This window comes from Ornithorhynchus anatinus, chromosome 3, assembly GCF_004115215.2.
Source record: "Ornithorhynchus anatinus isolate Pmale09 chromosome 3, mOrnAna1.pri.v4, whole genome shotgun sequence".
Taxonomy (NCBI): Eukaryota; Metazoa; Chordata; class Mammalia; order Monotremata; family Ornithorhynchidae; genus Ornithorhynchus; species Ornithorhynchus anatinus.
Window position 1 is genome coordinate 29,876,349 of NC_041730.1, and position 27,704 is coordinate 29,904,052.

Sequence of the window (27,704 nt, forward strand, 5' to 3'; positions counted from 1 at the left end):
GTCAACCAACTCTGTTATATTGTTGTAGTGTATTCTACTGTCTGCTTAGCATAGTGCTCTGCACACAAAAGACACTCAGTAAATACGATTGATTGATTGATCAGAAGTTTTTTAAAAGAACTATTGTGAGAATGGGCCATAGGAGTAGTGAAGAAGGTCCATAAAGAAATGGATTAAGGGTTAGAATCCTACCACTATCCTGATCACTTTGGAATTAAGGTTTAAGAAAAGCACAGTGATAAAAATGTCATTATTTCTTTGATTCTGTTGCACTGAATTTTCACCTTTTTTTTAAAACTGCTATTAGATCAATAGCCATTTGTGATCTGTCTGCCTTCCAAAAGCAGTGCGCTCAGTCTTGGTAAAAACATTTCTGTAATCCATTAAAACTCTAACAACTGTATGTTCCAAGAACCTTCCTCTTATTCTCGCGAAGCTCCTCTTTGGGAGTCAGTTAGGCATTTTTGGAAACTCTGTTAATTTAAGGCAATAGGACACCATTGGGAAAATTACAATTTCAGTGTACTATTTGTTACCTTCTGGCTATTTGTCAATCAGTCATATTTACTGAGTGCTTTCTGCGTATAAACGCTTGAGAGAGTACGGTATAACAGAGTTGGTAGGCAAGTGCCCATTGAATGTTAGGGCTGCTGACTCCCTCTCAATTTTGCTCTTTGATTCTTGATTTGTGGTTCCATTTTATAACTTTGAATGGAGAACGCAGGCCTAGCACCCTCCAAACCCCAAGTGTCTGGCAGAATTTAGAGGGGAACATCACAGAATCTAGGGAAAGTTAGCCCTGTGGCCTCTCACTAACTTTTGATTCACTTTTCATTGCAGTGAGGATAAAACAAGTTCCCTTATGTCCTCTTGCCTAGACAGTACATGCAATATTATGTTAAAATCCGGATCGGAAATAGCCCCAGCATTGTGTTTTCACTGAGCTTTTCCTTTTATTTTGGTCTCTAACTCTGAATCAAGGAATTTACAGGAAGTGAGCTGCTTTGGTTAGTTAACAAAGGTCAATTGATCACAGGACAGTATTTTTTCTAAGATACTGCTCTCACTTGTATTGAGAAGCGAAGAATACTGTTCTTCGCATACTCTAGGAGTCCTGTATTGATCAGAAACCTACTTATCTATGCACAGAACAGTACACACAGCACATAACTTGCTATTTCACTGATAGATGTGGCTTTATGTGAGCTGTGCTTGTTATGAAAGTCACAAGCTTTGTACTGAAACTGAAAACATTTCCTCCTGCTTGCAGGGGAAGAAAGGAAGAGTGAATGGTACCCAGGACAATTCTTATTAGTTTGTCTAGAATTTTTAAAGACCACTGTGGCTTGGGAAAGGATAGCATTTTTGTGCTGAGAGAGATAACATAAAATATCTGAAGTTGTGTTCTCCTCAGTTTTTGCCATTTCTCAGTGAGATGGCTGCCATGATTTATGACATTGTGTGGAGCAGCATGTCATAAGAATACTAAGAAATAACAAAAATCAAGGGTGTAATTCTTTAGGATTACCTAGACTTTCCAGCAAAGCTCCTAGAAAATTATAAATGAATGCTTTGAGTCCAAAAACAAACAAACAAAAATCTGCATGTTAGAGGAAATATTCTAATGTTAGTGTCATTTAAAATCTATCTCTAATAGTAAAAACTTTTCTCACATGAAGCCTTAGTTTTAAAGAATTGCCGAGTTCCGTGCAATGGGGAATATCTATGATTCATAACATGAGTATTTTGCTTGATACCTTTATGCCACTATTAGTTAATTGATTCTGGTTAAAATCTCTTTAAGACTAGAAGATGTTCAGGTACCTAGAGCATTTTCTCATTTTATAAATGGAAGCACTGAAATACAGAGACATTAAATAACATTCCCTAAGCCCTGTAGCATGGACTTTTGAGCAATCCAAAATGAAACTTTCAGTCTAGCATTCTATTCTTGAGAGAATTCTAGAGAATACCATCATCATGATTATTATTATTAGAAGACTACTTCTCTTTTCTATTGTCACTGGATAGTGTCATAGGTTTTTTCCTTTTTGCCTTATGAACCTCCAGTTCACTACCAGTTACTCAAGGCAACGCTCAGTGATAAAGGGGACTACACCAGCCAAGTGAACCACTTGGGTGGTCTCTTCAGTCCTCATGGATATTCATTCATTCATTTAATCATATATATTGAGCACTTACTGTGTGCAGAGCACTGTACTAAGCACTTGGGAGAGTACAATACAACAATAAACAGACGATGATGCTGATGCCAATGATAGGATTTGTAAGGTACTTACTATGTGCCAAGCACTTTTCTAAGCTCTGGGATAGATACAAGGTAATCGGGTTGTCCCACGTGGGGTTGACAGTCTTAATCCCCATTTTATAGATGAGGTAACTGAGGCACAGAGAAGTTAAGTGACTTGCCCAAGGTCACACAGCTGGGATTAGAACCCACTATCTCTGACTCCCAAGGCCATGCTCTTTCAACTAATCCAAATCCATGCTGCTTCTCAAGAAATTTGCTGCAAGCAGACACATTCCCTGCCCACAAAGAGCTTACTGTCTAGAAGTCAGATACCTAGACCCACATGATATTCCACTCATTACTCTACACATGTGTAAGAACAGGGACATTTCCCCGTCATCCGCTCCCCACCCACTTACTCCAGAGTCATTATATTCCCCTCCCATGTTCCGAGTTGTGTAACTTGGGGACAAGAACCAAGGTGGAGGGAGGATGAGCCCTGAAAATAAATAGTGAACATGAGGGTACCCAATCAATCAATGGTACTTACTGAGCAGTTGTATGCAGAGCTCTTATGAAGCGCTTTGGAGAGTACAGTACAGCAGAGATGGTAGAGATGTTCCCTCACATGGAACTTAAAGTCAAGAGGAAGAGACAGCCATTAAAATAAATTATGGAAATATACATTAAGTGCTGTGGGACTGAGGGGGGGTGAATACCAAGTGCATAAAGGGTAGAGATCCATGTGCAAGGATGACACAGAAGAGAGGGAAAATAGGAGAAATGAGGATCTAGTTGGAAAAGGCCACTTGGAGGAAATGGGATTTTAATAAGGCTTCGAAGGTGGGGAGAGTGGTGATCTATTGTATATGGAGGGGAAGGGAATTCCAGGAAAGAGAGAAGATGTGGCCAAGGGGTTGGTGTTGAGAAAGACAAGGTGAAAGTACAGTGAGAAGGTAGGCATTGGAGGATCTAAGTGTGTGAGATGGGTTGTGGTAGGAAATCATTGAGGTAAGATAGGAAGGGACAAACTGATTGAATGCTTTAAAACCAATAGTAAAGGATTTCTGCTTTATGTGGGGGTGGATGGACAACTATCGGAGGTTTTTGAGGAGTGGCGAGATGTGAAATGAACTTTTTTTAGAAAAATGATTTGGTCAGCAGAGGCAAGTAAGGACTGGAGTGGGGAAAGACAGGATACAGGATGGCCAACAAAGAAGCTGATGCAGTAATCAATGAGAGATAAGATAAATGCATGGATGAGCATGATAACAGTTTGGAATGAGAGAAAAAGGCAAATTTTAGTGATGTTGTGAAAGTAGAACAGACAGGATTTGGTGACAGATTGAATATATGGGTTGAATGAGAGATGAGTCTAAGGTATTGCCAGAGTAATGGGCTTGTGCAGAAGGGAGGATAGTCGTGTTGTCTAGAGTGATGGGAAAGACAAAGGGAGGACAGAGTTTGGGTGGGAAGATGAAGAGTTTGGTTTTGGCCATGTTTAAGTTTGAGAGGTCAGCAGGACAATTAAGTAAAGCTGTTTTGAAGGCAGAAGGAAATGCAAGACTATTGAGGAGAGAGGTCAGGCCTGGAGAGGTAAATTTGGGAATCATTTGTGTGGAAATGGTAGTTGAAGCCATGGGAGCAATTGAGTTTTTCAAGGGAAAAGGTGTAAATGGAAAATTGAAGGGGACCCAGAACTGAGCCGTGAGGTACTCCCAGTTAAAGGGTGGGAAGCAGACAAGGAGCCTGCAAGAGAAACTGAGACAGGACTAGCCAGAGATAGGTGGAGAACCAAGGTAGAACAGTGTCAGTGAAACCAAGGTTAGATAATGTTTCCAGGAGAAGAATGACATGGTCAACCGTGTCCAAGGCAACTGAAAGGTTGAGGAGAATCAGAATGGACTAGAGAACATGGATGGATTTGGCAGGGAGTTCATTAGTGATCTTAGTCAGTTTCCGTGGAGTGAAGGGAGTGGAAACCAGCCATATCAGAACCAGAAAGAGAACACAGACCAGCTGAAAGTATGACAGTCCGATTTAAAACCAGACAAATGTCCACCCTAAGTATAGACCTGATTTAATTATCTTAAAAATAATTCAGACACAAGAGACTTACATATTTTATAACCTCAATAATTTCAATTAGTAGTACTGGCCTTCATAAGAAATATACATAGATTCTGCTGAATCATCACTACTGAGTCTTGCAAGCTGCTTTCAGCAAGACAAATTTTCTGTGCCTAAAAGCATGCAGTAGTGAAGACACAGAGGGCTTCTGGGTAAATGGAAGTTCAATTTCAAGGACTTGTGATGGCTGCTGTTTTCTGCTTTTCAGGTATTCTCCCTTGGGTATTGCCTGCCTCATCTGTGGAAAAATCATTGCAATCAAGGACTTAGAAGTGGTTGCTAGGCAACTAGGCATGTACATGGTAACAGTCATCGTGGGTCTCATCATCCATGGAGGCATCTTCCTGCCCTTACTTTACTTCGTAGTGACTAGAAAAAGCCCTTTTACCTTCCTTGCTGGCATTTTCCAGGCATGGATCACTGCTCTGGGCACCGCTTCCAGGTACTGGACATTAATGGTCATCTCTTTTACCCCCTCCTCCTTCCATTGCCTCTTCTCCTTTTTCTGCATAGAACTCCCTCTTAAATACTTTAAACAAAAAGGTCAAGCAGGTATTTTTCACAGACTACCTCACTTGTGAAAGTCAAGACCTCCAACACTTTTCCACTTGAAGATAAAGAAATTAGATAGAGAAAACAAAATTATTCCTGGAGTTCCAGATAATAGTTGCTTTAGTCTTCCATGCTATATGTGAATGCAAGTGACAGTACAAAATTCAATATTCTAGAAACAGATGTACTTGGATTTCAAAATGAAATGTGATTTTTGTATTTTGAGAGTTTCCCCTAAGAAGGGTAAGGTTTTTGCCTAATTAATCATTATGATTCCATGATTTTCTTAACACAAAATTTTTCCCAGCTATGAGCAAAAAACACAAATGACATGGAAAATATTATCAAAGAAGGAGTTTTGTAATGGGCTTCATGGCTTGAAGTGAAAAAGAGAATTGATGAGTTTTGCAGACTAAACCTTGGCAAGAGTCTAATAGACATACCTTTAATGGTCTCCTGGACCACATATGGATTTATAATGGGGTCTAGGTTTTCACAGGAATCTGTGATCTCCGCTGACAGTAACTATTTCTTTCTTGCCATCAGTCCCATGAATATTCCAACCAGGGGCTAAGGGAAGTAATTTTCAAGAACATTTCCCAGGCTGAATTATAAATCCCAATTGTCAAATTTCTTCCTCTGGTCAGTTTTTCAAGATTGTGATAGTTTTTTAGCTCTGCCAACTACCTTTCATTGGTGCATTGCTCACCCAGAGACCTGGAGATTTGGGTTATTGCCACATAGAGGGTAAAAACAGTCTGCACCAACACTATGCTGCCTTTAATGTTGTTAAGTGTGTGTTCTTTCATACAGCTCCAGTTAAGTAACCCATTCTGTCAAGTGTTTTGATGAAAAAAGAAATTGCTTAGTGGGCTGTGTATTCATTCCATCTCCACATACATATTTTTGGAGTCAGTGGAAAGAGATGGGTTGGAAAGGGCAAGGAAAGTTGGCCTATTGAGCTAAATTTCAGAATTACAATTACTATGTCATTATTTTAAGTTAATAAGCAGACTCTTTCTCTGTGTCTCTCTCTTATTCTCTGTCTCTCTGTCTCTCTCTTTGTCCTTTTTTGCCCTATGAATTTCTATTGTGCCTCTATCCAAACTGCAACTACCTTAATCCAAGTACTTATCCTATCCCACCTTGATTACTGTATCAGCTCTCTTCCTCCAGTCCCTCCCACTCCAGTCCACATTTCACTCTGTTGCCTAGATCGTTTTTCTACAAAAAAGATTCAGTCCATGTTTCTCCACTCCTCAAGAACCTCTAGTGGTTGCCCATCCACCTCCATATCAAACAGAAACTCTTTACTATCAGCTTTAAAGCACTAAATCACCTTGCTCTTCTACCTTACCTCTCTGCTCTACTACTACAACCCAGACCACACACTTCACTCCTCTAATGCCAACCTATTCACTGTACATCGATCTTGTCTATCTCACCGCCAACTTCTCACCCACATACTGCCCATGGCCTGGAATGCCTTTCCTCTTTATATCTGACAGATGATCATTCTACCCACCTTCAAAGTCTAATTTAAAGCACATCTCCAAGAAGCCTTCCCTGACTAAGCCCTTTTCCTTTTCTTCCACTCTTTTCTGTACTGTCTTTTTACTTGGATTTGTACCCTTTCACCTCTCCCTCAGAGCCATAGCATTTCTGTACATATACATAATTTATTTATATTAATGTCTGTCTACCCCTCTAGACTGAAAGCTCAATTTGGGTAGGATATGTGTCTGCCAACTCTGTTACGATGTACTCTTCCAAGTGCTTAGTATAGTGCTCTGCACACAGTAGCTTTCAGTAAATATAGTTGGTTGATTGATTGATTGCCTCCTGCCATGAGATTCTAGCCTTTTTGGTAGAAGTAAATATTAACAGTGATATAGCCTATATTATTAATTAAGCCAAAGACAAATGGATGAGCACAATAAGATCTCTGGCTGTAGACTCTAATGCAAAGTCCTTTCTCACCCTATATCTCTATTTCCTCCCCATTTTTCATATTAGTGAAATGAGGTTCATGGAGTTTTTTTAAGTGACTTGCCCAAAGTCAAACAAGCAGGCCAGACTTGGAGTGGGTTTCCTGACTTCCAGGCCCCTGTTTTTTTCTTAACAAAAAAGAAAGAAGCACGCAATATCTGTGTCTGCTCAGGGCAATCTAAACCAAGTAGGAAAAAGGAACAAATGGTATTTATTAAGTGCTTACTATGTTCAAAGGACTGTATCAAGTGCTTGGGAGAGTATATTACTACAGAATTAGTGGAGATTCATTAGACCTCAGCTCTGTTCTGGGGTAGATAATGTGAATTTAACTACCTGATTTTATGTCTTTTGATTAGCTAGGGAGAGAATGGCTATGTGGGAAGGGTCTTTTGAGTAGACTGAAGATAATTGTATGATCAAGGATTGGTCTTGGTGAATGGTAATGTTCTTCAATGATGCTGCCCGTAGAGTAGGTAAATGGGGATTATGAATGGTTGTTTGGTGGCAGAAACTTACTTCCTCCAGTATGTTTTTCCTAACCAACACATTTGCTCCTCTGAGTTTGACAGTTGCTCAATATTGATGTCAACTCTTGGTTGATATTTCTTGAGCATCTTCTGTGAGCTTTATCCCTACTCCTATTGATGGAAGTGAGGAAATTTTGTTCCTTTTCAATCCCTCAGCAAACAGCCTTTGTTGAAGCATATTTTTCATTAGGTCAGCTGTCATCCAATATCTTCCAAATTATTTTTCCCAGTTCAGACTCATTTTAAATAAACATTTTCAAAGTCATATGAAATTTCTGCTGTTCTCAAGCAGTGGAAGTGTAAGGAGAAACATTTGCCCTCCCCTTCCAGGACATTTTGACCTTCCTACAGTTCTCATATGCCCAGGTAGCTGGTTTCATACTCACTTTCCTATGCTTCCAGGTTTAATTTTTGCCCAGGAGTGACAGAGATACAGATCAGGGAAGGAGAGTGAGTCTTGTTCTTGAGATAGCTGCAGGAGTCCCCCGAATGGCAGTGGGCCTAGGGCAGCTCTCCTTTTTACCCCATGGTGAAAGTTGTTTTTCTTTTTGCTCATGAATCAGCAGCCTGGGTAGAGTCAGGAAAACTGAGGAATTAACCCTCAGAACTGTGCTCAGCTTGCACAACCCAAGTCTTCTGGTCTCGATTTACCCTTCTCTGTAAAAGCCGTAGGAGCAGTTTCACATTTTACACTATTTGGATTAGAACCTGTTAAAGTCCAATTAATTTGGAGTACCATGTTACCAGTTGTGTTGCTAAACCATAAAACATTGTGCCATTGAAGGAGAAATTACTCTGGAAATGTGGTTTTAATTGGGGTAAAGGCTGATGGAGAGAGGAGAGGGTTCTGAGGAAATGGTCTTTAAGCATATCATGCAAACTAGGCCCAAAATGCTTTCCAGATCTAGGATTTTATGATGTTCTCTAGCTCTGAGCTAAAAAAATAAATAATTGAATTAGGCCCCAGGATTGTCACTGCATTTCACTGGTCTGGGACCACTTTTCTCAGAGCACACATGATTACTTGAGACATGTTAGAAGCACTAGAGAATTTCAACTCTTTCCTGTCCTTTGAAAAGTACTCATACGGCATATCTCTCTTTGTATGGTTGTTTCCTAGTGCTGGAACCTTACCTGTCACCTTTCGCTGCCTGGAGGAAAACCTGGGAATTGACAAGCGGGTAACCAGATTTGTCCTCCCAGTTGGAGCTACCATTAACATGGACGGAACAGCTCTTTATGAGGCTGTGGCAGCCATCTTTATTGCCCAGATGAATGGAGTGGTACTGGACGGTGGACAAATCGTGACCGTAAGGTTGGTAGAGTGTATTTGTGTGCAGTTTCAGGCAAAGAGAGAGAATTAACTTATTATCATCTGCTTATCCTTACCTATGTCATTATTAGAAAATGAAGCGGCAATTTTGGTTGGTTCTCTGGCAAGAATTATAAGGCCATTAAGGGGATGCAATGGATATGTATAATAAACTTAAGGACCATGAGGAACTCTTTCAAATACATGCATTTGCTAATGGCAAGAGCGTTGAGTATTACATTATGATCTTTTACCTACCAACTGAAGCACATCATCAACACTGAAACATTTTTCCATTACCTAAATTCTCCCCTGACTTCTTTGGACCTTTTTAGAATAGGGTTTTTAGGATATTAATTAAGGCATGAATTAGAAATTTACTGAATGTCATCCTTGTGGAGTGAAGGAGTTACTGCAATTTCTAAATGTGCCTGGAAAGTTTGTGGTGTAGTTTAGGCACTGGAAGTTCTTAGATTGTTCTTTTGCTATACTTTTACATAGATAAACATCTGGTGCAGTTCTTATTTTTAAATTATAAGGATAGGTTGGGGTCCCAAGAAGGTACATACAGTCCCTTGCTTCCCTTTCTCTGTCTTCAATACCCAGAGAATAACAAGTGCCCTGATTTTTTAACAGCATCTCTCTGGTGTTGGATTAATCTATAGATATTTGCCTGGGGACCACTCTATTGCTGCAGTCCAAGTACATTTCCTAAGAATCCTGAGGGCTCCCTCTTCCCTCTGGAAGCCCATCCAATCATGCTTTTTCCAAGATGTTTAGGGTTTCCACAGACTTATTTACCAAATAGTAATTGCTTGGTAGCTGATGTCATCCATCCTCTATACCCCACTACAACTGAGTTATCATGAGCATTTCTTTTTGCACTGATCACTTGCTTCATCCCAGACCTTGTCCTACTTGCCAGTGGCTGTCACTCTTGAAACAGAAATAATACTGGGATACAAAAGAAACTAGATGTAGTACCTGTGGAGAGTGGAGGTCTCCCAGTGATAGAGGAGGTGGGAAACCACAACTCATATTTACCCCCTTGATGGGGGTGATAGCTCCAGGAACTTAGAATCCTTAGCTTCATCCCTAGAGATTTGGGGGCAGGGAGATGGTATCTGTAGCTAGCCTACCCCAACATGTGAAGTTTGAAAAAGAACCAAGATTGACAGTGTTACTTCCGGCCCTCTGATTTATTGGTAATGGAAAAAGAGTGAGAAGTTTTCAGTTCTGACAAGATCAAACACTTTACTGTGAAGTATTTTTGGAATCCTAATAATCTTTTAGAGAAAGTAAATTTTCTGATTAGCTATTAGAGTCCAAGTGCCTCTGGTCAGCAGACTAGCCCTATCCCCTGGAGGGATGAAGTGTCAGCAGAAGCCCCTGGCCCAGAGCTCCTCAGCCATTGGATATCCATGGTCCAGAGGAAGTGGCTTGAGGTTTAGGGCCTTTTCCCTCCTGCTGCCCTCCATTGAAATGAGTCCTTCCCCAGCAGAAACTACCTGCCCAACTGTTATAAAATTATGGGGGTTGTAACAGAGAAAATTTTTCTTTCGTAGAACATCATCCTCATGGGTGGTTGGTTTATAAAGAAGACTGTGAAGAATACTAGTGTCAATGTCAACGGATTCCTTTCATTCATTCATTCATTCAATAGTATTTATTGAGCGCTTACTATGTGCAGAGCACTGTACTAAGCGCTTGGGATGAACAAGTCGGCAACAGATAGAGACAGTCCCTGCCGTTTGACGGGCTTACAGTCTGATCGGGGGAGACGGACAGACAAGAACAATGGGAATAAACAGCGTCAAGGGGAAGAACATCTCGTAAAAACAATGGCAACTAAATAGAATCAAGGCGATGTACAATTCATTAACAGAATAAATAGGGTAGCGAAAATATATACAGTTGAGCGAACGAGTACAGTGCTGTGGGGATGGGAAGGGAGAGGTGGAGGAGCAGAGGGAAAAGGGGAAAATGAGGCTTTAGCTGCGGAGAGGTAAAGGGGGGATGGCAGAGGGAGTAGAGGGGGAAGAGGAGCTCAGTCTGGGAACGCCTCTTGGAGGAGGTGATTTTTAAGTAGGGTTTTGAAGAGGGAAAGAGAATCAGTTTGGCGGAGGTGAAGAGGGAGGGCGTTCCAGGACCGTGGGAGGACGTGACCCAGGGGTCGACGGCGGGATAGGCGAGACCGAGGGACGGTGAGGAGGTGGGTGGCAGAGGAACGGAGCGTGCGGGGTGGGCGGTAGAAAGAGAGAAGGGAGGAGAGGTAGGAAGGGGCAAGGTGATGGAGAGCCTTAAAGCCTAGAGTGAGGAGTTTTTGTTTGGAGCGGAGGTCGATAGGCAACCACTGGAGTTGTTTAAGAAGGGGAGTGACATGCCCAGATCGTTTCTGCAGGAAGATGAGCCGGGCAGCGGAGTGAAGAATAGACCGGAGCGGGGCGAGAGAGGAGGAAGGGAGGTCAGAGAGAAGGCTGACACAGTAGTCTAGCCGGGATATAACGAGAGCCCGTAATAGTAAGGTAGCCGTTTGGGTGGAGAGGAAAGGGCGGATCTTGGCAATATTGTAGAGGTGAAACCTCTTACCTGTGATAAGAGAAGGTTGCCAATCTGTTTCAGAAATGCTGAATAGTGTGGTGAACCACACAGGGAGGATGTGGGCCCTGATAGTCAGTCAGAAGATGGATAGGATACACTTGGTTTAGGAGTGATTTGTAAATCATCAGAGTTTTGTTGCCTTGACATCCCATCACTTTTTGCACATGTTCCATCTACTTGCTCATTGCAATCCATGTCTCAGTGGGAACTCAACTGGGAGGGATGAGAAACTGCAGTGGCAATGTCCAAACCCCTAGCACCCTAATTCATTCTTTTGTGCATATTCTCAACCCTGAATTCTCAGGACTGAGGTGCATTTTTTGTTGTCAGTGGAAATCTCCATCATCACTCGGGTGTGTCACAGGTATCTATTATTGGCAGCACGAGGAACCACCTGTCTTCTCTTAATGCCACATTGCTAGCTTTGTGGCCAAAATTTTGGTGAGCTTTGAGTAGTTCTCATAAAACCAATTTGGGGGATGTGGACTTAGAGCCATGCATCTTGTAGGAAAACCTATTTACTTTTTATAATGTTAATAAAAAATTGCTTTATTTGCTGCAAAGCAGTTGATGTCAAGTGACAAGGCAAATGCTGTCATTTTTCCAGGAATTTGATTGTAAGATGCTTTAATGGCTTGGATGTCATTTTGTGATTCACTGGATGTACTATTACAGTATTTCATATCTCCAGATTTCTGTTGAAAAACTACATAAGATGCCCCTGATTAGATCTAGGGTTACCCTCGATACTTTTCCCTTATTTAGCAAATGGAAGATTGTGTTGATTATTTCAAGCTAGAGCCCTGCCCAAACACCATCCTTATTTAGCTTCCAAACCCAGGCTTTCTGCAATTTTCTTCACATTTCAGCAATGCTGCCTATACGTGCATTAAGATTCCCCTTGATGATGAGTTTGACATATGTCAGAATTTTAAATTATAATTGTTCCATAACAGTCATGAAAACATACAAATTGTTTCCCGTAGTGTCGCATTTCATACTATGGAGGCAAAAACAGAGCTATAGTCTGTGCTCTTGATGCTTTTACAATGGAAAACCTGACAACTTAAAGTCAGGAATTCTGAATTAGGTCAATGCAAACCACATGTTAATGATGCCAAGTTTGCCAACGATCTGACTTCGATTACAAAGAGAAAAAAAGGTTTAACCCTCTGCAGAATGAAAACTTCAGAATTTCTCTTGCGTGTTGTGTTCCAGCCTCCAAATTGCTAGTCAGTCTTCATGTCACCAACAAAATTTATTCCCTGTACCTCAAGGCAAGTTTACAACATTTTGTGGAGACCTTAGAGTTGGTAAAATTGCTCATTAGTCAGGGTTTGGGGTTGGTTTTTGAACTGTAAATGCTGTGCTTACACAAAGCAATTCGGTTTATTTCATTATAGAGCATTACTCACACTGTGAGAGTGTCATGTAAATTTATGTTCAAGTTATATTTATACATTATTGGTTGGCCAGAGAATTGATTTCTTCCTGCCTTGTTTCCTGATCTGCAAGATGAGAGTGATAGCACCCTCCCACCTCTACCCTAGAGTCCTTTTGGTTAAGAGTGCTACAGTGCTCAAGGTCAGGGAAATGGTTCTTGAGAGAAGGCAGTGCTTGCAAAGGAACTGGGAAGATAAGTGAGAGGCTGGAGAAACAGTGAGAAGAAACAGTAGAAAGCAAAAACAGTCAAGAAATTACTATTTTAAAAGAGGAACAATAATTAATAGTAATAATTGTGTCATTTGTTAAGTGCTTACTTCGTGTCAGGCTAAGTGCTGGGGTGGATACAAGCTAATTAGGTTGGACACAGTCCCTGTCCCACATGGGGCTCACAGTCTTACTTCCCATTTTACAGATGAGGGAACTGAGGCACAGAGAAGTGAAGTGGCTTGCCCAAGCCACAAAGCAGACAAGTGGCAGAGTGTGGATTAGAACCCATGACCTTCTGACTCCCAGGTCCCTGCTCTATCCACTACACCATGGTGACAGGGACATTGTTGAACCCAATTTTCTTGTATCTACCCCAGTGCTTCGTAGAGTGCCAGGAACATGATAAGCAACAAATTAAATTTTAATTACCATTTAAAAAATTGGTCTAAAGGCAGCAGAATAAGGCTGACACCTAAATATCAATCAATCAATCACATTTATTGTGCACTTACTATGCGTGGAGCACTTACTAAGCAATTGGGTGAGCACAATGCAACAGAATTAGCAGACCCGACAGAATTTGCAGACATATTTCCTGCCCATAACGAGCTCACATAAGTGAATGATTACGCAAATGCAAAGAAAAAAGCCAAGAGCACTGGCATTTAAGAAGGTTAACATTCCTTGTCCCTCATTTCTGTTAGTTAACTATTCATCATCAGGAAAAGATTGAGAATTCCTATACTCTGCCAAAGATTTAGAGAAAATGGTCATAAGCAGTAGTGGGTGCTAGTGTTAGAGCATCCAGTGGGAGCTATGATTGATTCTAAGGGCAACAAAAGCATCCTATATGTTCCCTGCCCACAGAAGTTTACACTTTAAAAGGGGAGACAGACATAAAATAGTTATGAATGGGGTAATTAGAATAAATAAGTTGACTATAATTGCTCATATGTTCATAAATTCTGAGGATGGGTATAAATAAATGTGCAAGTGCTAGAAGTAGCTGATGGGTTGATGTGACTTGGATTTTGTGAGATAGCTGGGGAGACTTGGAGGAGGTGGGGTTTTATGATGGTTTTGAAGATGGGGTGAGCTGTGGTCTGTCAGATTAGGTTGGGGAGAGATCTAAGAGAGAAAATAAATAAAATAAAATTGTGGTATTTGTTAAGTGCTTACTATGTGCAAAGCACTGTTCTAATTACTGGGGGATACAAGGTGATCAAGTTGTCCCACGTGGAGGATCACAGTTTTTTTATCCCCATTTGACAGATGAAGTAACTGAGGCACAGAGAAGTTAAGTGACTTGCCCAAGGTCACACAGCTGACTAGCTGCAGAACCGGGATTAGAACCCGTGACCTCTGACTCCCAAGCCCGTGCTCTTTCCACTGAGCCACGCTGCTTCTCTATTTTCAGTGGAATGAAGAGACTGAAAACCTAATGGAAGCAGGTCAAAAAAATATTTAATGGAAAAGTATTGATTGCAGAGGGTGCATAGAACACATTTCAAGAGTTTGAATAGGAATGGGAGCAGGCAGATGGAAGAGTGGCAGGAAGAACATGTGGACTCAAGAAAAAGTGTGGGGGAGATGAGTGTGTCCTAGAAGGCAAAAAGGAAGAAACTATCAGGAGTGAACTGTTGCTTTTAGAAGGTGTTAGGTGGGAGTGGATAGGGTCAGGGGTACAGATGGAGGGAGTGGTTTAGAGGACTTATAGGAGACTCCCCCTTTCCCCCTTGAGAACTAGCAGAGAAGCAGGACAAGGATGAGGACTGTGCAGCACATGGAGGGGAAATGATGGGACATTTTGGGGAAATTGAAACAATCAGGTATGACATTCTAAAAGTAGTTGGGTGGATCATCGGGAGTTAAGGAGAGAGATGGTGGCAGAACTGAGGACTTCAGGAGAGAGTTTCAAGATTTAGAAAAGTTGGGGGAACAGGAGGCAACAAAGGAAGAATAGAAGAGTTGCTGGGTTCAAGGAGGTTAGAGTGAATTTGTCATGGTGGAAGTCGACTGGATTTCCATCAGGTGCATTGAGTTGTGTGGGCACAGGAGTGAAAAAAAGTGAACTGTGTGGATGTTCCAGGGCTGGGGATTTGTGGTGGGAATGTTATAGGGGCAGAAGGGCCAGGAAGTTGAGATTGGTGGTGTGGACTAAATTGAGGGCAGGTACTTTTGTGTTAAAGGAGGGAAGGGTCCATCAGCTTCCTAAGTGTTCTCCTAGCCCAGCAATGAGGAAGGAGAATGCAGTTGATGGACAAACATGGCACAAATCCTGGATGATCTACCTAATCAACCATTACTGCAACTCTGGTTGGATCTAATCTAACAGCATCCATTGAAACTAGTTGGAAATCATGTTCAGAAATATCACTGGTGCTTTTAGAAATAGCAGTTGGGGAAAAGTGAGGTTCCTCCACAAAATTTGCATACCCAGTTGGTTACTTTAACATACCCTAGATGGCATTAATTAATTCATTCATTCAATAGTATTTATTGAGCGCTTACTATGTGCAGAGCACTGTACTAAGCGCTTGGAATGTGCAAATCGGTAACAGATAGAGACAGTCCCTGCCCTTTGAAGGGCTTACAGTCTTATTGGGGGAGACAGACAGACAAGAACAATAGCAATAAATAGAATCAAGGGGATGAACATCTCATTAAAACAATAGCAAATAAATAGAATCAAGGTGATGTACATCTCATTAACAAAATAAATAGGGTAATGAAAATATATACAGTTGAGCGGAGGAGTTCAGTGCTGAGGGGATGGGAAAGGAGAGGGGGAGGAGCAGAAGGAAAGGGGGAAAGTGGGCTTAGCTGAGAAGAGGTGAAGGGAGGGGTAGAGGGAGCAGAGGGAAAAGGGGAGCTCAGTCTGGGAAGGCCTCTTGGAGGAGGTGAGCTTTAAGTAGGGTTTTGAAGAGGGGAAGAGAATTAGTTTGGCGGAGGTGGGGAGGGAGGGCATTCCAGGACTGTGGGAGGACGTGGCCCAGGGGTCGATGACGGGATAGGCGAGAATGGGGGACGATGAGGAGGTGGGCGGCAGAGGAGCGGAGCGTGCGGGGTGGGCAGTGGAAAGAGATAAGGGAGGAGAGGTAGGAGGGGACAAGGTGATGGAGAACCTTGAAGCCTAGAGTGAGTTTTTGTTTTGTGCGGAGGTTGATAGGCAGGTTGGAGGTTTTTAAGAAGGGGAGTGACATGCCCAGAGCGTTTCTGCAGGAAGAGGAGCAGGGGAGTGGAGTAAAGAATAGACTGGAGCGGGGAGAGAGAGGAGGAAGGGAGATCAGAGAGCAGGCTGACACAGTAATCTAGCCGGGATATTACGAGAGCCTGTAACAGTAAGATAGCCATTGGTAAGAAACATTTATATTGTCCCTCAGCATTGTTAATTTAGAAGCACTTTTTTTGGATACCTCAGAAAGAAAAATGCATTGCTATTTCTTGGCTCTCTCTTTGAATAATATATTTTTACATTCTATATAGGAATGCTTAATGTTCAATGTTGTTTAAATATGGGTTTTTGAGTTGGCAGGGAAGGAAGGGGTTGGGGGTTGGAAGTCCTTTGTCTCGAGCCTGGGCTGGATTTTCAGATTAACTTTGGCAAATGATTTTCCCAAAACATTCTCCCTCAGTCCAAACTATTTGTATGTAAGACTTACGAGAGACCCCTAATAGTGACTATATCGCCAACCCTTGAATTGCAGAGATTCAAATCAGAGTTGAGTGGAATCCAAATAAACCAGCATTTCTTGATAAAGCTAAAGAACTCCATGTTTGCCTGGGAAATGTCAAGAACGAAGTGAAAAATAAATCTTATAATTGAATGAACTGGTGTTGAAAAAGTTTCTCTCCAACTATGTATATCCTATTTCTTTTTCTTCTAGTTTGACAGCCACCCTGGCCAGCGTTGGAGCTGCCAGCATACCTAGTGCTGGACTGGTCACCATGCTTCTAATTCTTACAGCAGTGGGCCTCCCTACTCAGGATATCAGTTTGCTTGTTGCTGTTGATTGGCTGCTGTAAGTAAGCTAACAACTGGCCTCTTTCCTACTGCATAAAAATAATTTTGCTTCTGAGGAAAAGTAGCAATGAATTATATAAAAATAACTTTGTATGCAACTGTGATCTCTAATCTATCAGTAATACCACTTCATGGTAAAAAAAATATACAGGAAAGTTTGTTAAAGACTTGAGAAACAAGGCACATGAAAATATGTTGAGGGAACTAGAAATTCTTAATTGTGAGAAGGCTGAATTGCCTTCATATCTTTGAAGAGCTGCTATAGGGAGGGTGGAGGACCCTCCCTTCTGTCTCTGGGACAGAGAGAACAGGAGACCTTGAGTTTACACTGTAAAATGAGTGACCTAAGTTAGATTAGAAGGACTCTAGGTTGATTAAAGTTGGAGGATATGGCATTATCCCAGGCTTTAAAAATGCTTAGATATGTGTAGAATTCTGCCTCTTCATCTTTAGTGGGGTAACTACTGATGGCCCTAAAAAATTCAAGACATCCTTTTGCCTCTTCCTCACACTTTTATTTAAATGAATATACAAATAATAACTATTAAAATACCCCAAATAAAAACCAATATTCATTTAGCTTGTGCATACAACTAATGGGGATTTCTTTCCATTCTGGGCAACATGCATCATTTTCTAATTTGAAACTGATAAAAAAACAACAGCTTCCTAGTTCATCAAGGTGAAAGCAACAAAACTGGCTTGTGTTATGTTACTAAGTCAGGGCATTAGAATGGAGTATATGAAAAGGTCCTTTGCTGAACATGTGAATGGATGACTCTTGACCCTCCCCATTTTCCCTGAGTTTCTGAGTTTCCTTCTGAGATCTCCGTAGACTAGAGCATCACTTTGGTGCTGCAGGACTCAGGAATAGGAAACATGGCTGGGCCTGAAATACAAATATACTGCCAAATCAGTACTGGACAAGTGCTTATTACAGGGCTCAGGCACTTTGTACAGTAATCTGCACACAGTAAGTGCTCAATAAATGCCACTGATTGATAGACAGGGGACAGACACACTGAAACCCAGACTGTCCAGTAAAAAAAAAAAATGGACAAATGGCCACTCTAATCTCTAGTCTTCAAAGAATCCATGATTTTTAGTGTCTGTTTCCTGCTTTTATGCAGTTCGACTTCCAGGTGCCTCTATTTGTTACTGATAGACTCAAAGAGGCCTTCTTGCCCCAAACTAACCTAATCCCACTTCTTTTTCCCTGTATTCACAATCCACCTCTTGAACGAAGGGACACAGTATAAAACAATCCTCTCTCCCTTCAACCAGGATTATATAGGAAAGACAATGAAAATGGATCCTCTTCTATCTTGCCAGCTGCATTTTCATTTACCAACTCCCTGTCCCTAGACACTCCCCAAATAAAGAGTTTATGGTGTGAGAATCTGCCCAGTGGAAATTCCTCTTTTAGTCTGCCAATGTCCTGTACAACCAGTTTGTTCCCTGATTGTTTAATAACTTAATGGGGATTGTTAGGAGACAAGTAGGATCTCAGCCATTCATATAATGCTTCCAGCTCTTATGATAAATCCTAATGTTCTTCAGAGAAGCAATGCCTTTTCAATTGAGGATGGACGAGAGTCACTTTGTGAATAATTCTTGGGAACTTGTGCTAGTTCACCCCAAATTTCAGGGAAAATGGATTAAGGAAAAGAGATTTTTTTTTAATGTTACTGGAAGTACTTATTCATACATGGCTCAGAGTACACATTTGGGTGGAAATCTATGGTCAGAAGGGACCTGGCAGAAGGAAAATGATGATATGGTGTGTTTAAATATATTTATGAAATCATAGCTCAGAAATGGGAAAGTGGGATAACAATCTGCAGCTGGGAGATAAAGGGCAGAGGGAGATGAGGGAGTTTGTTTTTCTATATTTAATATATTTTTTATACTGGTGCTCCAAACTGTACTGATGGGAATAATGTGGGCTGGATCAGGCAATTCATTTTAGGGGAGAAAGAAAACTGAATGAGGAAGAAAAAAGTACCAGGAGCCTGAGGCTGGGACAGGCATGTTATGTATTAGTAACTGCATCAAGTTCTCCCCAGCCAGCAGTGGGGGTGTTGGAAACAAAAACTTGGGCAGGGAGCCAGTACTTGCTCGGTGCCCTGTTAGCTATGGGAAGGATGGAGTAGGAGAGGAAGAGATGCTGGAATAGAGGGCTTTAAAAAAGAGACCATGCCAGAGACAGGATGACATAGAAAAAGGTTAAAGTGATAGAGCTTCTCTACCCAGCTTTGCTAATTTTTATAGCTTTTGCCCATTTTCCAATTTAAAATAAGAAAAAAATTCTTCAATGACACTTAATCAATTGGTCATATTTATTGAGCACTTACTGTGTGCAAGGAGTGAGTACAAGCACTTAAGAGAGCACAAACAACAATAGACACATTTCCTGCCCACAATGAGCTTACAGTCTAGAGGGGGAGAGAGACACTGATATAAATAAATTACAGATATGTACTTAAGTCCAGTGAGCTAGAGGTGGGGGTGGTGAATAAAGGGAGTAAGTCAGGGAAACGCAGAAGGGAATGGGAAAAGAGGAAATGAGGGCTTAAGCAGAGAAGGCCTTATGGAAGAGATGTACCTTCAATAAGACTTTGTAGGTGGAGAGAGTTAATGTCTGTTGGTTATGAAAAGGGAGTGCATTCCAGGTCAGAGGAGAGACATGGGTGAGAGGTCAGCAGTGAGATAGACAAAATTGAAGTACAGTGAGTTGGTTGTTCATTCATTCATTCATTCATTCATTCATTCATTCATTCATTCATTCATTCAATAGTATTTATTGAGCGCTTACTATGTGCAGAGCACTGTACTAAGTGCTTGGAATGAACAAGTCGGCAGCAGATAGAGACAGTCCCTGCCGTTTGACGGGCTTACAGTCTAATCGGGGGAGACAGACAGACAAGAACGATGGCAATTAAGAGTCAAGGGGAAGAACATCTCATAAAAACAATGGCAACTAAATAGAATCGAGGCGATGTACATTTCATTAACAAAATAAATAGGGTAATGAAAATATATACAGTTGAGCAGACGAGTACAGTGCTGAGGGGATGGGAAGGGAGAGGGGGAGGAGCAGAGGGAAATGGGGGGAAAAGAGGGTTAAGCTGCGGAGAGGTGAAGGGGAGGTGGTAGAGGGAGTAGAGGGAGAAGAGGAGCTCAGTCTGGGAAGGCCTCTTGGAGGAGGTGAGTTTTAAGTAGGGTTTTGAAGAGGGGAAGAGAATCAGTTTGGCGGAGGTGAGGAGGGAGGGAATTCCAGGACCGCGGGAGGATGTGGCCCAGGGGTCGATGGCGGGATAGGCGAGACCGAGGGACGGTGAGGAGGTGGGCGGCAGAGGAGCGGAGCGTGCAGGGTGGGCGGTAGAAAGAGAGAAGGGAGGAGAGGTAGGAAGGGGCAAGGTGATGTAGAGCCTTGAAGCCTAGAGTGAGGAGTTTTTGTTTGGAGCGGAGGTCGATAGGCAACCACTGGAGTTGTTTAAGAAGGGGAGTGACATGCCCAGATCGTTTCTGCAGGAAGATGAGCCGGGCAGCGGAGTGAAGAATAGACCGGAGCGGGGCGAGAGAGGAGGAAGGGAGGTCAGAGAGAAGGCTGACACAGTAGTCTAGCCGGGATATAACGAGAGCCCGTAACAGTAAGGTAGCCGTTTGGGTGGAGAGGAAAGGGCGGATCTTGGCGATATTGTAAAGGTGAAACTGGCAGGTCTCGGTAACGGATAGGATATGTGGGGTGAACGAGAGAGACGAGTCAAGGATGACACCGAGATTGCGGGCCCGAGAGACGGGAAGGGTGGTTGTGCTATCCACGGTGATAGAGAAGTCTGGGAGAGGACCGGGTTTGGGAGGGAAGATGAGGAGCTCAGTCTTGCTCATGTTGAGTTTTTAGGTGGCGGGCCGACATCCAGGTGGAGACGTGCTGGAGGCAGGAGGAGATGCGAGCCTGAAGGGAGGGGGAGAGGACAGGGGCAGAGATGTAGATCTGCGTGTCATCTGCGTAGAGATGGTAGTCAAAGCCGTGAGAGCGAATGAGTTCACCGAGGGAGTGAGTGTAAATGGAGAACAGAAGAGGGCCAAGAACTGACCCTTGAGGAACTCCAACAGTTAAAGGATGGGAGGGGGAGGAGGCGCCAGCAAAGGAGACCAAGAATGACCGGCCAGAGAGGTAAGAGGAGAACCGGGAGAGGACGGAGTCCATGAAGCCAAGGTGAGATAAGGTATGGAGGAGGAGGGGATGGTCGACAGTGTCAAAGGCAGCAGAGAGGTCAAGGAGGATTAGAATGGAGTAGGAGCCATTGGATTTGGCAAGAAGGAGGTCATGGGTGACCTTAGAGAGAGCAGTCTCAGTAGAGTGGAGGGGACGGAAGCCAGAATGGAGGGGATCTAGGAGAGAATGGGAGTTAAGGAATTCTAAGCATAGTTGGTATTAGACGAGTGAAGTGTGTGGGCTGGGTTGTAGTAGGAGAGTAGCAAGATGACTGAGTGCTTTAAAGCCAATGATAAGGAGGGAGTTTCTGTTTGATACAGAGACAGATGGGCAACAACTGGAGGTCCCTGAAGAGTGGGGAAATGTGGCCTGAATGTTTCTGTAGAAAAGCAATTTAGGCAGCAGAATGAAGTAGCAGTTTGGATGGAGAGGAAAGGATGGATTTTAGCTATGTTGTGAAGGTTGAAATGACAGGATTTAGTGATAGATTGAATTTGTGGGTTGAATGAGAGAGAGGTGTCAAGGATAATGCCAAAATTATGGGCTTGTGAGACAAGAAGGATGGTGGTGCTGTCTACAAAGATGGGAAAGTCAGGGAGGGTCAGGGTTTGGTTGGGAAGGTAGGAGTTCTATTTTTGACATGTTAAGTTTGAGGTGATGACAGGATATTGAAGTAGAGATGTATTGAAGGCAGGAGGAAATGTAAGACTGAAGAGAGGGAGAGAGATTAGAGCTGGAGTTGTAGATTTGGGAATCATATGCATAGAGGTAGTAGTTTAATCCATGGGAATGAATAAATTCTGCAAGGGAATGAGGGTAGATGGAGAATAGAAGGGGACCTAGACCTGAACCTTGAGGAACCTCCATAGTTGGGGTGGGGTGGGAGACAGAGAAGGAGCTTGTGAAAGAGACTGAAAATGAAAAGAAAGGGCATTCCAGGCAGAGGAGGGACATGGGTGAGAAGTAAGCAGTGAGATAGACAACTTTGACGTACAGCGAGTAGGTTGGCATTAGAAGAGTGAAGTGTGCCAGCTGGGTTGTAGGAGGAGAATAGTGAGGTGAGGTAGGCAGGGACAAGGTGACTGAGAGCTTTAAAGCCAATGATGAGTTTCTGTTTGATACAGAGAGATAAAAGGAGAACCAGAAGAGGACAGTCAATGAAGTCAAGGCTGGATAAAGTTTCTAGGGGAAGGGGATGGTCGACCATGTCAAAGGCAGGTGAGAGGTCGAGGAGGATCAGGGTGGAGGAGAGGTCTCCGAATTTGGCAAGAAGGAGATCGTTGGTGATCTTTGAGAGGGTGGTTTCTCAAAGTGAAGGAGATGAAAGGCAGAATGGAGGGGATCAAGAGAGAAATGGAGAGGGGACCTTGAGAGTGGGTACACCTTGAGTGTTTACATCCACAAATCACTCAAGGAGTTTGGAAAAGAATGGTAGAGGGAGATGGAGTGCTAACCAGAGGGAGGAGTAGGGTCAAGGGAGGAGGTTTTTTTTACCAGAGATGCAGCATGTTTCAGTGGATAGAGCGCAAGTTCTGGGAGTCAGAAGGACATGGGTTCTTGTACCGACTCTGCCACTTGGCTGCTGTGTGGCCTTGGGCAAGTCACATAACTTTTCTTGGTGTCAGGTCCTTCATCTGTAAAATGGGGTTTAAGACTGTGAGCCCCATGTGGGATAGGAACTGCGTCCAACCTGATTAACTTGTATCTACACAGCTCTTAGAACAGTGCTTGGCACATAGTAAGCTCTTAACAAGTACCATAATTATTATTAATAAGTACCATAATTATTTAAGATAGGGGAGACATGAGCATGTTTGAAAGCAGCAGGGAAGAAGCCATTTGAGTGTGAACGATTGAAGATTGCAGTCAGGGAAGAAAGAAGGTAGAGGGCACATGTTTTGATAAGGTTCGAAGGGATGAGGTCAGATGCACTGGTGGAGGGGGTGGATATTGAGATAAGGCAGATCTCCTCTTGAGATACTGCTGGGAAGGATGGGAAAGTTGAAGAAGGGGCAGGATGAGGGAGGAACTGAAGAGGAGCAGGGGAACTTTTAGGAAAATCATGCCTGATGGTTTCAATTTTTTCAGTAAAGTAGGTACCATATCATTAGGGACAAGGTATGGGGTTGGTAGCTGTGCAGTGGGTTTGAGAAGGGAATTAAACATTTGGAACAACTGGAAAGGGTAATGGGCATGGGTGTCAATAAGGATGGAGAAATAATTTTTCTGGGCAGAGGAGAGAGCAGAATTGAAGCATGCAAGGATGAACTTGAGGTGGACGAGATCAGCCTGATGTCTAGATTTCCACCAGCAGCACTCTGCGGCTCATGCACAGAAGAGAAAGAAGTAGACTGTGTAGGTGATCCAGGGCTGAGTGTTAGTGGTATGAGATTGACAAAGGGATAGGGAAATGAGTGTGTTGACTTCAGTAGAGAGGGTGGTGTTGAGGGAATCAATTTGGTCATCAAGGGAAGGTAGTTTGGGCACGGAGGCTAAATGGGGCATGAGTTGAGAAAATTGGATGAGGACAAAAGATCGGAGGTCTCTGCAGGGAAACAGGGAAGATTTGAGGGGAAGAGGTGTGTGGGAGAAGAGACAGGTGAGGAGGCTGTGGTCAGATAGAGGGATTTCAGAGTTGGTGAGGGTAGAGCTTTTACAGTGACTAGAGGTGATGAGATCAAGTGTGAGTTCAAGTTGGTGAGTGGGACAGCTAAGGTGGAGTAGGGTGGAGTTGAGGAGTGATAGAAAGCAAGCAGCAGAGGATGGGCAAGAACATCTATGTGGATACTGAAGTCCACACAGATCAATGTAATGATCAATTTATTGATGCTTCAATTTCACCAACCACCAGAAACCTTTCAGGATCATTAGACGAAGCTATGCTAGGGGTATTTCAATGACGAGACTAGTAAATTCTGTAAACGTATCTCTTTAACTCCAATTTAGGGGGTCTAGTGAAATGTCCAAGTTAGGTTGGTGGTGGACTGTACTTTGCTAAATGGACTAGTAGAAACCATGGCTTCACATCCATGCTGCCCCCACTCAGTGAATAAGCAGTGTAAAACAAAGGAGAAGAAAGAGAAGTAGAAAGTGGCTTAGCTAGTTACTGGAAATAGGAAAGAGATGAAATTGGCACACTGTTCGAAGATAATTTCAGGTTCTGAAAGTCTCTGCTTTCTATAAAATGCCCCGTGGGTGAGGTCTGCGCACTTGCTAGGAAATTTTTCAAAACTAATCTTGATTTTCGAGTCTGGTGGGAAGATGGGAAGATGAATGTTTCCACTGTATTAAAAAAAAGTCTTATCTCTCGGCAAAAAATCAGGTTCATTTTCAGCTGAGTGTGACTTTGCTTTCTTTATCCTGTTTCTTTCAGACGCCCCTGATTGGACATTTTGATGACGAAGTGAGAAAGTGTGATAGTTTCTCACTTCCTTTCATTTCAGGGAAGCTGTACTAGCCCTGGAACCAGTGACTCAGGCTGAGGCGTTGCTCAGTCAAGGCTTTCTCATTTTCCTTTGCTCCCGGCAAAGCCAGATGGGTAGACATGTCTTCTCAAGTAGCTCGGTTAAAAATAATCCTCTGTAACTGTATTAGCGTATTTTAATCTCCACCTCTTTTTGGCTCCCCACCCATCTAGCTCATCCCAACCAGAGATGGCAGTAGTGACTCTTCTTAGGATTTAAAGACCCTTTGATGAAAGTAACCAAGGGATCTGAGCATCGCATAAGGTTCCTAAAAAAGTTTCACCAGAGGCCAGCCTGTTCATTCGGTTTATTTTTCCAGAGTGCTTCTGTGACTTGTTTTTGGCTGGAGAACTGCAGTATGAGAACAGGACTCCCAAGATGCTGTGTGAAGCTAAAATGAAGAGTGATCATTGCCTTAAAAAAACCAAAACTGCCATGATAATGAAAAGACACTTAAATCTAACAGATCAATTAATGGTATTTATTGAGTGCTTACTTTATGCAAAGCACTGTACTAAGTACTTGGGAGGCTACAATAGATAGGGTCTATACCTTCCCAGAATTTACAGTCTTGCAGGGAAGACAGACATTAAAATAATTTTTGGGTAGGGGGAAGCAACACATTATAAAGGTAAGAACATAAGCATTTAGGCGGTGAAAGGTGGGGTTAGGAGTTATAGACTGAAGTGCATTAGGGAGGGAAAATAGAATGGGGTGAAGAGAGATTAGTCAAGGAAGTTTTCTTGGAAGAGATGTGATTTTGGTAGGGCTTTGAGATTGGGAGTGTAGTGGCCTGTCAGATATGAAGGGTGAGGGAGTTCCATACAGGAGGGAAGTCTTGAGCAAGGAGTCAAGAGGGAGAGAGATGAAAGAGAGGAACAGAGAGTAGGTTAGTATTAGAGGATGAAGTGTGCAGGCTGGGTTGTAGAGCATAAATAGCTGCATGTGCATAAGTAAGTTCTGCCCTTGTATGAGTAAATAGATGAGGAAGAATGAATTCCACAATTGAAAGCTATATGCAGCTGAAGTCCCACTTAAACCCCTACTAAAATCTCATCCCTACCAATTTTCCTGTACGGTCTTTTCTTAGGCAGAGTTCCCTTTGAAGTTGGTGGTCTATACATTGGTAGTCCACAAATGCCATTCACAAAACCTACTTCTATACCATTGCCTTGCTGAAAATTTAATGGGGGAATAAGAAAGGGTAATGGCTTCACTGGCTGTTTGTATCAGTATAATGTGAGGACAGGACATGTCATGTTGAATCAAATTCCCTTAGTGTATAAATTATCTTGTTGGTGTAACATCGAGATTCTGCATAGCTGCAAGATTTCTCCCTCTCCATGACGGCAATGTGTAGTGCCCTGAAGTGATGGTTATTAAATGATTCATGCAGTTTCCCAATGTACCTACTTACTCTAGCTGCACCACAGGTAGCCATGATTAGAGGAGAGCCTAGGGAGGAGTAACAGCAATTGGCCTAAATTGCTGAAGAGACATAACAGAGACAAGAAAGGCATTACAGTTTAACCACAATAAACTGAGACGGTTTGAAGAGAAGCGAAAATGGGGTGCTAATTTTCCTTTGCCTTGATTCTCCCAACTGGACTATGACACTTTATGAAGAGTAACTGCCCCAGAATTATGAACTCTTTGCTCCAGCTCATCATTCCTTCTCCAGTAGGAATGGATGACAATTAAATTGAGCACCTAACATGTGCACATGAAAATAACTTCATTAAATTAACCTGCCTACATAAGGATTTTCACTGCTTCTCTTCTAACCCGTGACCTGTTCATTGCACTTTGCCAAATGGCAGAGTTGTCAAATTTTCAAATCCCCTGTAATAATAACAATTATAGCCCATATTAAGTGCTTATTATGTGCTAGGCTGTGGAGTAAAGTCAAGGTTATATTTGAACACAGTCTCTTTCCCACAAAGGGTCTCACAATGTATTTTTTGTCCCCAATACAGGTGAGAAAACTGAGGCCCAAAATGGTTAATTGCCCTGCTCAGAGACACACACAATAGAGCAGTGGAAGAGTTGCAACATGAACCAAGGTCTTCTGACTTCCAGTCCTATGCTCTTTCCCCTAGGCTATAAACTCTCAATCATGACATTCCACTAGGTACTATTAAAGATTTGACTATTGGGGTGGAAAGATTCCAGCAGTGGCTTGCCCAAATCTTCTTCCTTTACAAAGAGGGTTTCACAAGACCTTTTAAGGATTTTAGGCAGACCACTCCAGAGACTCTCCAAGCACTTACAAAAAACAACTGAATATGATTGAATTTGCTGATTACCTAAATAATGATCACAACACCTATTTCAGAGCGGTTCCAAAGAAATTCAGTGGCTTGCTTAAAATTTTGAAAGAATTAGAAGTGAAGTTGGATACCATACTCGGATTCCCCTTAATCTTACCTGAGATCTAGGAATGAGGAAAATACCTTGTGCCTCCAAGGCAAGAATGGTTTCTTTGTGTGTTTTGAGTATGGAAAGCATTTTTATGATCATCATCATCAAGAAATTATTTACTGAACACCAATGTCAACTTGGGCAAAATATCAAGAAATGAATTAGATTGATCAGTCACTCCATCAGTAGTACTTTTTGAGCACTTATTGTGTTCACTGTACTCTTGGGAAAGTAAAGCAGAGTTGGGAGATTTGATCCAGGCTCATGAGAAGCTTACAGTCTACAGGGGGAGAGAAATATCAAAATAAATTACAGATAGAAGACATTATAGAATAGAATTTGGAGTTTTTACTCATAAAGAAATTTCCAATATGTGGTATGTCTAGAAAGAATGGGATGAGTATCAAAGACTATTCCTTAGAGTGAGGGAAACTGAACACATCTATTATTTGCCAAATTCACTTCTCTAACTGAATGAGGGGGAAGCAAAGCAGCTGTCCAGCATCTGCTTCACCCTTGTGGGTGAATGGTGTGTCCCAGAAAGTGAATTGATCT

General features: G+C 42.3%; 1 protein-coding gene across 3 annotated transcripts in view; it reads left to right on the forward strand.

The window, feature by feature from the left end:
• The window catches only part of SLC1A2 (solute carrier family 1 member 2), a 132,511-nt gene that overhangs the window by 91,050 nt on the left and 13,757 nt on the right, over positions 1 to 27,704 (forward strand). For all 3 annotated transcript variants that reach the window (XM_029059466.2, XM_007658768.3, XM_007658765.3), the window contains exons 7-9: positions 4,590 to 4,823; positions 8,573 to 8,767; positions 16,906 to 17,040. In XM_029059466.2, coding sequence (XP_028915299.1) covers positions 4,590 to 4,823; positions 8,573 to 8,767; positions 16,906 to 17,040 — 564 coding nt within the window. The remainder of the gene's footprint in view (positions 1 to 4,589; positions 4,824 to 8,572; positions 8,768 to 16,905; positions 17,041 to 27,704) is intronic.